The sequence below is a fragment of the Brassica rapa genome, unplaced genomic scaffold (genome assembly GCF_000309985.2).
Source record: "Brassica rapa cultivar Chiifu-401-42 unplaced genomic scaffold, CAAS_Brap_v3.01 Scaffold0653, whole genome shotgun sequence".
NCBI classification, from domain to species: domain Eukaryota; kingdom Viridiplantae; phylum Streptophyta; class Magnoliopsida; order Brassicales; family Brassicaceae; genus Brassica; species Brassica rapa.
In genome coordinates this window covers 8,916-19,674 of record NW_022610593.1, presented here as the reverse complement: position 1 = coordinate 19,674, position 10,759 = coordinate 8,916, and the positions used below count along the sequence as shown (strand labels likewise).

The 10,759-nt window shown below is 40.2% G+C and overlaps 1 protein-coding gene across 2 annotated transcripts; it reads right to left on the bottom strand.

Moving 5' to 3' along the window:
• Positions 1 to 5,582: 5,582 nt before the first annotated feature.
• LOC117130696 lies at positions 5,583 to 9,031 on the bottom strand. 2 transcript variants are annotated; one of them, XR_004453995.1, is made up of 2 exons: positions 6,246 to 9,031; positions 5,583 to 6,188 (listed from the first exon to the last, which is right to left on the bottom strand). XR_004453995.1 is itself a non-coding variant. In XM_033283421.1 (2 exons), the coding sequence occupies exons 1-2, from the start codon at positions 8,794 to 8,796 to the stop codon at positions 6,325 to 6,327; spliced, it is 2,415 nt and encodes an 804-aa protein (XP_033139312.1). In that variant the 5' UTR covers positions 8,797 to 9,031; the 3' UTR covers positions 5,583 to 6,324. The 2 variants fall into 2 exon arrangements, 1 of the variants encoding a protein (XP_033139312.1); XM_033283421.1 differs by having other exon boundaries at positions 5,583 to 7,043; positions 7,101 to 9,031.
• Between the last annotated feature and the right edge of the window lie 1,728 nt (positions 9,032 to 10,759).

Here is a 10,759-nt window from a genome sequence, read left to right as displayed (position 1 = left end):
GTGAGTCAACACATGCAGCTTCCAAAGGAACATCATTGGCGCATGGTAGAGAGGCTGCTGATGTATCTGAATGGCTCGCCGGATCAAGGGGTTTGGATGGGATGTAATGGAAGCACAGAAGTGGTGGGGTATTGTGATGCTGATTGGGCAGGAGATAGAGCTGATAGGAGATCAACTACCGGCTATTGCACATTCATTGGAGGTAACTTGGTGACTTGGAAGAGCAAGAAGCAGAAGGTGGTGTCATGTTCAAGTGCTGAAGCTGAGTATAGAGCCATGCTGAAGCTTACAAACGAGTTGGTGTGGATAAAAGGCATCTTGAAGCACTTGGAGATTGATCAAGCCTCTCCAATGACAATGCATTGTGACAATCAAGCTGCTATTCACATTGCATCCAACTCGGTGTTCCATGAGAGAACCAAGCACATTGAGGTTGATTGCCACAAAGTGAGACAGATGATTGTGCTAGGAGTGATCTTGCCCTGCTATACTAGAAGTGAAGATCAGTTGGCTGATGTATTCACCAAGGCTGCGAGACAAAAGACTATGGAGTCCATTCACATCAGATTGGGACTCATAGATCTTGGGAAGAGAAGGAGCTGATCCCCTTAGCTGTGAGATCTTTACTCTTTTTCCCTCATTAAGGTTTTGTCCCAATGGGTTTTCCTTAGTGAGGTTTTTAATGAGGAAGATCTCATGGCTGTCCAAGCTTAGACTTTCACAAAGCTAAGCTTGAGGGGAGTGTTGAGATGAGAGCCTTATGGTATGAAGAGGAGACCTTAGGAAGTGTAGAAGCATTAGAGAGGAAGATGGAAGCATCATGTACGGACTGTACGGATAGGGTGAAGGGTACGGACGATCAGGCCGTACCATCATGCGCGGTTAAGGAGTTACTCAGCTCAGGTAAAGAGTAAACTAGCTAGAGTTACTTTACCTTAAGGCTGAGCTTGATCCGAACGTTGAGAGGATAAGGAAGAGCGCTTCTGACAGTCTGGCAAGAGCTGGAAAGGTAAAGGCATATTTCAAAGATGCCTTACACATGTGGAAACTCTCATTGGAAGGATTCAAATGCGCCCTTAGCTGTATCTTGACTTCACATGCTTCTCCTTTGTGTAATCGAAACCCTAGTGTCTCAAGCTCCTATATAAGTGTAATCACTCTCATTAATAAGATCAAGCAAGTTATGAGTCTCTCTTAGTCTCTCTTTAGTTCTTTAGACTCTTAATCTCATTTCATACTTAATCTTCCTAAATCTCTTCTAATCTTCCCTAAATACTCCAGATCACTCTAAACATCACTAAAAGTGATACTATCCCAAACTGGGAAACTAGAATCACCTGATTTGAAAGTAGGATAACTTCTTCATCCCAACTCCTATGAATTTATTCACGTCCTGATGATCTCCACCAATTTATGTATCCAAATCAAGCTTCTCACAAAGTGATTCATCCTGGTTTGATTGGAAGGACGAGAAGCTGTGCTATTCCCAAACTGGGAAACTGGCATCACCTGTTTGAAAGTGGGATAACTTCTTCATCCCAACTCCTATGAGATTTTTTCAACTTCCTGATGATTCTCCACCACTTTATGTATCCAAATCAAGCTTCTCACAAAGTGTTTCATCCTGGTTTGATTGGAAGGACGAAGAAGCTGTGCTATTCCCAAACTGGGAAACTAGAATCACCTGATTTGAAAGTGGGATAACTTCTTCATCCCAACTCCTATGAGATTTATTCAACTTCCTGGTGATTCTCCACCACTTTATGTATCCAAATCAAGCTTCTCACAAAGTGATTCATCCTGGTTTGATTGGAAGGACGAAGAAGCTGTGATATTCCCAAACTAGGAAACTAGAATCACCTGATTTGAAAGTGGGATAACTTCTTCATCCCAACTCCTATGAGATTTATTCAACTTCCTGGTGATTCTCCACCACTTTATGTATCCAAATCAAGCTTCTCACAAAGTGATTCATCCTGGTTTGATTGGAAGGACGAAGAAGCTGTGCTATTCCCAAACTGGGAAACTGGAATCACCTGATTTGAAAGTGGGATAACTTCTTCATCCCAACTCCTATGAGGTTTATTCAACTTCCTGATGATTCTCCACCACTTTATGTATCCAAATCAAGCTTCTCACAAAGAGATTCATCCTGGTTTGATTGGAAGGACGAAGAAGCTTTGCTATTCCCAAACTGGAAAACTGGAATCCCCTGATTTGAAAGTGGGATAACTTCTTCATCCCAACTCCTATGAGATTTATTCAACTTCCTGGTGATTCTCCACCACTTTATGTATCCAAATCAAGATTCTCACAAAATTCATCCTGGTTTGATTGGAAGGACGAAGAAGCTGTGCTATTCCCAAACTGGGAAACTGGAATCACCTGATTAGAAAGTGGGATAACTTCTTCATCCCAACTCCTATGAGGTTTATTCAACTTCCTGATGATTCTCCACCACTTTATGTATCCAAATCAAGCTTCTCACAAAGAGATTCATCCTGGTTGATTGGAAGGACGAAGAAGCTGTGCTATTCCCAAACTGGGAAACTGAATCACCTGATTTGAAAGTGGGATAACTTCTTCATCCCAACTCCTATGAGATTTATTCAACTTCCTGGTGATTCTCCACCACTTTATGTATCCAAATCAAGATTCTCACAAAGTGATTCATCCTGGTTTGATTGGAAGGACGAAGAAGCTTTGCTATTCCCAAACTGGAAAACTGGAATCCCCTGATTTGAAAGTGGGATAACTTCTTCATCCCAACTCCTATGAGATTTATTCAACTTCCTGGTGATTCTCCACCACTTTATGTATCCAAATCAAGATTCTCACAAAGTGATTCATCCTGGTTTGATTGGAAGGACGAAGAAGCTGTGCTATTCCCAAACTGGGAAACAAGAATCACCTGATTTGAAAGTGGGATAACTTCTTCATCCCAACTCCTATGAGATTTATTCAACTTCCTGATGATTCTCCACCACTTTATGTATCCAAATCAAGCTTCTCACAAAGTGATTCGTCCTGGTTTGATTGGAAGGACGAAGAAGCTGTGCTATTCCCAAACTGGGAAACTAGAATCACCTGATTTGAAAGTGGGATAACTTCTTCATCCCAACTCCTATGAGATTTATTCAACTTCCTGGTGATTCTCCACCACTTTATGTATCCAAATCAAGCTTCTCACAAAGAGATTCATCCTGGTTTGATTGGAAGGACGAAGAAGCTGTGATATTCCCAAACTGGGAAACTAGAATCACCTGATTTGAAAGTGGGATAACTTCTTCATCCCAACTCCTATGAGATTTATTCAACTTCCTGGTGATTCTCCACCACTTTATGTATCCAAATCAAGCTTCTCACAAAGTGATTCATCCTGGTTTGATTGTAAGGACGAAGAAGCTGTGCTATTCCCAAACTGGTAAACTGGAATCACCTGATTTGAATGTGGGATAATTTCTTCATCCCAAGTCCTATGAGTTATTCAACTTCCTGATGATTCTCCACCACTTTATGTATCCAAATCAAGCTTCTCACAAAGAGATTCATCCTGGTTTGATTGGAAGGACGAAGAAGCTTTGCTATTCCCAAACTGGAATACTGGAATCCCCTGATTTGAAAGTGGGATAACTTCTTCATCCCAACTCCTATGAGATTTATTCAACTTCCTGGTGATTCTCCACCACTTTATGTATCCAAATCAAGATTCTCACAAAGTAATTCATCCTGGTTTGATTGGAAGGACGAAGAAGCTGTGCTATTCCCAAACTGGGAAACTGGAATCACCTGATTAGAAAGTGGGATAAATTCTTCATCCCAACTCCTATGAGGTTTATTCAACTTCCTGATGATTCTCCACCACTTTATGTATCCAAATCAAGCTTCTCACAAAGAGATTCATCCTGGTTTGATTGGAAGGACGAAGAAGCTGTGCTATTCCCAAACTGGGAAACTAGAATCACCTGATTTGAAAGTGGGATAACTTCTTCATCCCAACTCCTATGAGATTTATTCAACTTCCTGGTGATTCTCCACCACTTTATGTATCCAAATCAAGATTCTCACAAAGTGATTCATCCTGGTTTGATTGGAAGGACGAAGAAGCTTTGCTATTCCCAAACTGGAAAACTGGAATCCCCTGATTTGAAAGTGGGATAACTTCTTCATCCCAACTCCTATGAGATTTATTCAACTTCCTGGTGATTCTCCACCACTTTATGTATCCAAATCAAGATTCTCACAAAGTGATTCATCCTGGTTTGATTGGAAGGACGAAGAAGCTGTGCTATTCCCAAACTGGGAAACAAGAATCACCTGATTTGAAAGTGGGATAACTTCTTCATCCCAACTCCTATGAGATTTATTCAACTTCCTGATGATTCTCCACCATTTTATGTATCCAAATCAAGCTTCTCACAAAGTGATTCATCCTGGTTTGATTGGAAGGACGAAGAAGCTGTGCTATTCCCAAACTGGGAAACTAGAATCACCTGATTTGAAAGTAGGATAACTTCTTCATCCCAACTCCTATGAGATTTATTCAACTTCCTGATGATTCTCAACCACTTTATGTATCCAAATCAAGCTTCTCACAAAGTGATTCATCCTGGTTTGATTGGAAGGACGAAGAAGCTGTGCTATTCCCAAACTGGGAAACTAGAATCACCTGATTTGAAAGTGGGATAACTTCTTCATCCCAACTCCTATGAGATTTATTCAACTTCCTGATGATTCTCCACCACTTTATGTATCCAAATCAAGCTTCTCACAAAGAGATTCATCCTGGTTTGATTGGAAGGACGAAGAAGCTGTGCTATTCCCAAACTGGGAAACAAGAATCACCTGATTTGAAAGTGGGATAACTTCTTCATCCCAACTCCTATGAGGTTTATTCAACTTCCTGATGATTCTCCACCACTTTATGTATCCAAATCAAGCTTCTCACAAAGAGATTCATCCTGGTTTGATTGGAAGGACGAAGAAGCTTTGCTATTCCCAAACTGGAAAACTGGAATCCCCTGATTTGAAAGTGGGATAACTTCTTCATCCCAACTCCTATGAGATTTATTCAACTTCCTGGTGATTCTCCACCACTTTATGTATCCAAATCAAGATTCTCACAAAGTGATTCATCCTGGTTTGATTGGAAGGACGAAGAAGCTTTGCTATTCCCAAACTGGAAAACTGGAATCCCCTGATTTGAAAGTGGGATAACTTCTTCATCCCAACTCCTATGAGATTTATTCAACTTCCTGGTGATTCTCCACCACTTTATGTATCCAAATCAAGATTCTCACAAAGTGATTCTAATGAGATCCTAGGATGATGCTCTGGAACAGATGGGATAATCCTTGCAGAAACGAATCAAAAGACTCAAGCTTCTCAAGGTATGTGGATCGAATGGTGACACAAGAGGCTGCGGAAAGGCTTCTTGATACTCCTAGGCTTAGATCGGATATGACACACCTCTCTAAAGCCCTTGGGCGTTGGATATTACACACCAACAGACTGGATATTACACACCAGACACACTTCAACTCGCCAAAGACAAGAGAGAAGAGAGAAAAGGGTTTTTGATAAAAAGATTGCTTAATCATAAAGGGGGGTCACGACCAGAATATAAAGAGAGGCCCTTGTACATGCACAAGGTCTCGAAAATAGAAATAAAAATAAAGGGAACAGGCTGCCTTGGAAACTAAACAAAGACCAAGTTTTCGAAATTATTCAAAACATAAAACATAGGATAAAAATAACATAAGATAGATAATGTGGTTGGTCCGGGATCATCATCTAGGAGATGTGAAAGTAAACTTGTGGCCTCGTTAAAAACCTTCCTTTGGAAAACCCAGTGGGACAAAACCAAAGGTTAGGAAAAGAGCACACACAAGCTACTTGCTTAGATGATGATCAGCTTGAAGGTGGAGTAGCTTGAATTGTGATGAGTGTGTCTTGGTTGATCAAGCTGCAACCAAGACAATCTTCTTGCTTCCTTGACATCTTGAGTATTCCTCCATCAGCTTCATTGAGTTTCTTTGATCTGGAACAAGTGTTGGGACCTTCAGGAATGGCTAGGGCATCTTCATCTACAAGCTGGTCCATGATCACATTTTCTTCATTGGTAAGCTGGTCCAGAATCATATCATTCCCTCCCTCTTGAAAAAGATTTGTCCTCAAATCTGTTTTACCTGCAGTAAGAGGGACCAAGTCAGTAACCTTAAAGTTTAAAATCAGATTATACTCACCTTGCAAGCCTCTTTGATAGGCGTTGTTGCTGATTGGTTCTGTAATGTAGAAGGGACTGATCTGTTGGGTTATCCATACTCATGATGCATACCTAAAACCTGATTCAAACTCATTGAAACACAACAAGTTAGCAAATGAAAATTTATCAAAGAGTAAGAGTCTTATCCCAAATCGGTTTTTGCTCGGTTTTGGATTGTAGGCTGCATCTGGGGGAGCTTCTTTGATGAGGATAAAACCAGAGATGTCTTCATGGTTATGCTGATCCAGATCAGGTGGTTTAAATCTCTTATCTTCCTCATGCTTGTTCTTTCTCCTTGTATGCTTCCAAGCTTCCTTATAATCTGCACATGGCTCTTTTGACAAAAACAAGTGCATCATATCTGTGTAATCAATACTAAAATAATTCTTGAAAACATGATCAATTACCTTAGCATGCTCACCTGGTCGCCATAGATAGGATTGAGATTTTCTGAACTCAGAAAAATTCAAACAAAGCACACAGAAGATCACCTGACTTGTAGAACCCATAACTCTTTCACCTGAGAAGCTTTGGACATGAATCCAATTCGACGTGAGACCCTGATGATTTAAGTTTCCATAGCAGTCGAGTTTGTTGATTAATTCCTTGTGGTTGCTGAGATATGATCCTCGGACTGCTCCTATGTCAAAGTTGGCGGCTAGACAGCTTCCAAGATTTGATTGTTGCATCTCCAACTTAGCCAAGGATCCATTCTTGATACTCTGATTATTACTATAGCCTCTCCTTTCGAAAAGTATAGCACTCAAAACTGTTTGACCTGTACCAATATAAAGCAAATCAGGTTTCATGCGTTTCTTTGAATCTAGATAATTACCTCGGGCTGATTTATTTGGAGATTGATGTAGACTGAGTCCATCTGGTGGTTTCTCTTTGATTTGAGAAGAAAACATGAGTTCTCCTCCTATTCCAGTAATCACTTCACCATTTACTCTAGTGAAATCTCCATCTCCACTCTTGGTTTGACAATCTCTGAAATGGTATTGAAGCTTTTGCAAATCTGGTGGCTTCCACACCTTGACATGATCAAGAAGCAAGGCATTTTGATCAGCTTCCAACTCTTTATTACCCCAACTGGTTCTACCACGAGCAGAGCACTCTCCAAGGATGATAAGTATGCTGGCATATGCTCCAGTTTTCCACAAGTAGAACCGTAACCTTCCACCCCAATCTGATATAAGCAGCTCACAGAATTTGGCTAAACCGATATGTCTTGCGGAATTGACAATATCTTGATGATCAGGAGGCCATTTGCTGCGTTTTCTTGTTTGTTGGATCCAGGAAAGAGTGGGTAACATTCTCCAATTGGTTTCGTAGTGAAACTCTTGCTGAGCTGAGACGTGCATCCCTTTAGCTTCAGAGGGTGAAAGATCACCAAAAACAATTGTTGTTGCTGCCGATTTCTTCTCAATCACTATGGGATTGTTCCTGTGATTCCACAACTCTCCTCCAGGCTCAAATACAACATGTTCCATGCCCAGTTCGTGTCTTGAAAGCTCTACTGCTCTGGTCTTGTTCCACACAAAAGGACTGATGAGAAAAGTACCCAAGAATGTCCTTTGGAAACCGTTTGAATCAGTGACAAATAGATGCTCTACTCCACTGTCTGATTTTGATGCCATGGGTGCCTCCTCTTCTATTACATCATGTTTGAAGAGAATCAGGTCGTCCTTGATGGGTTGATCATCTTTCTGAATGGTGATTGTTGGAATCTCGGTTTGATCTTCTTGAACTAGTGCAGCCAAGTCTGATTGTGAAACTGAGTCTGGTTCTGCATCTTTGAGTTCTGAGACAGTTGAGGAAGGCGCTTGGTTCTGTACTTCTAAGGATGGAGATATAGTCTTGGACTGTTTAAATTGTTTCTCCACATCCCTAAACGCTTGTGAAATTGCCTTCCTTATGCTATCTTCAAAGGAATGGGTTGATGTTTTGCTTGATGAAACCAGGTTACTATATGGACTTGATCTCTTGCTGTCTGGTTGTTTCTGAACTGATAATGAAGAACATAGCTTTGTCTCAGGCTGCTTTTGAATAACTTCCTTGTGGTACTGTCTTGGAACGTACTCTCTACGCATCAAAGCCCTCAGCTTAAGCCATGTTTCCACTGGTTCTTTTCCATCAAGTCTTCTGCACTTTACCAACTGATTCCACCATCTTAAAGCATGACCACAAAACTCAGCAGTAGCCATTTGAATCTTCTTTTTTTCAGCATAGTATTGACTACTGAAAATCAACTCAATCTTCTTTTCCCACTTCACATAAGCTTCAGGATCAGCCTTGCCATGAAAAGAAGGAATTTGATATTTCAATCCAGCATGCTTCCAGTTTCTGTCCATCTGATCAAACTCCTTTTTCTTGTACTCATCTCTGGATGATCTGCCTTTCCTTTGCTGCTGTATGTCTTGTCTGAATTTTCTCAATTGATCTTTGCAGGCTTTATCCATACTGGCTGTGAATTCTTCAAGAAAAAGCTTTTCTTTCTTGCTGAGTTCTCCTTTTTGATCTCCTGGCATGGTACCTGAGACAAGAGAAAGACTAAGCCAGTAAATAGTTCTACAGAGAAAACAAACAACCAATTTGCAAAAATCAGAGATTCAAATTGAAGCTTAAAACTTTAGACAATTCTCAGAACAAATTCAAACTCAACCAATGATTTAAAGAGATCAAAACTAATCAGAACATAATTGAAATCTTAAGCCTATCAGATCAGATTGATTTCGAAACTAGAACACAAAAAATGGAGAGATAGATTTCGATTTCAGATTCAAGCACAGATTTTTCAAAACAAAAATATCAAAACGAAATCAATCAAACTTGCACTACACGGAGCAGGTTTCAAAATATCAATCAACACACGATCAGAGATGATATGATAACAGATGATGAGATTTAGATCAAGCAAGAATAGATCTAAAACAATAAGAACAGATCGACTGCAATCAACAAACAGATTAAGATTAAGCAATCGGATAACTTGATAAACAAGGATCCGAACAGTCTAATACCCAAAACAAGATCTAATTAACCCAAATTCGATAGATTTCTTCACAAGGAACACAGATCAACACGAAATCAAAGAGTATATGAAGAGACTTCACCAGATTCGTGATCAAAAACACTTAGATCTAACAGATTTCAACAATAGAAACACATATCGATCAAAATCTCAACAGAATATGAAGAGATCAAATCGAAAACAGATAGAAATCAACACACTTCCCTTCCAGAGTTGCTCTGATACCACTTAATGAGATCCTAGGATGATGCTCTGGAACAGATGGGATAATCCTTGCAGAAACGAATCAAAAGACTCAAGCTTCTCAAGGTATGTGGATCGAATGGTGACACAAGAGGCTGCGGAAAGGCTTCTTGATACTCCTAGGCTTAGATCGGATATGACACACCTCTCTAAAGCCCTTGGGCGTTGGATATTACACACCAACAGACTGGATATTACACACCAGACACACTTCAACTCGCCAAAGACAAGAGAGAAGAGAGAAAAGGGTTTTTGATAAAAAGATTGCTTAATCATAAAGGGGGGTCACGACCAGAATATAAAGAGAGGCCCTTGTACATGCACAAGGTCTCGAAATAGAAATAAAAATAAAGGGAACAGGCTCCCTTGGAAACTAAACAAAGACCAAGTTTTCGAAATTATTCAAAACATAAAACATAGGATAAAAATAACATAAGATAGATAATGTGGTTGGTCCGGGATCATCATCTAGGAGATGTGAAAGTAAACTTGTGGCCTCGTTAAAAACCTTCCTTTGGAAAACCCAGTGGGACAAAACCAAAGGTTAGGAAAAGAGCACACACAAGCTACTTGCTTAGATGATGATCAGCTTGAAGGTGGAGTAGCTTGAATTGTGATGAGTGTGTCTTGGTTGATCAAGCTGCAACCAAGACAATCTTCTTGCTTCCTTGACATCTTGAGTATTCCTCCATCAGCTTCATTGAGTTTCTTTGATCTGGAACAAGTGTTGGGACCTTCAGGAATGGCTAGGGCATCTTCATCTACAAGCTGGTCCATGATCACATTTTCTTCATTGGTAAGCTGGTCCAGAATCATATCAGATTCATCCTGGTTTGATTGGAAGGACGAAGAAGCTTTGCTATTCCCAAACTGGAAAACTGGAATCCCCTGATTTGAAAGTGGGATAACTTCTTCATCCCAACTCCTATGAGATTTATTCAACTTCCTGGTGATTCTCCACCACTTTATGTATCCAAATCAAGCTTCTCACAAAGTGATTCATCCTGGTTTGATTGGAAGGACGAAGAAGCTGTGCTATTCCCAAACTGGGAAACTAGAATCACCTGATTTTAAAGTAGGATAACTTCTTCATCCCAACTCCTATGAGATTTATTCAACTTCCTGATGATTCTCCACCACTTTATGTATCCAAATCAAGCTTCTCACAAAGTGATTCATCCTGGTTTGATTGGAAGGACGAAGAAGCTGTGCTATTC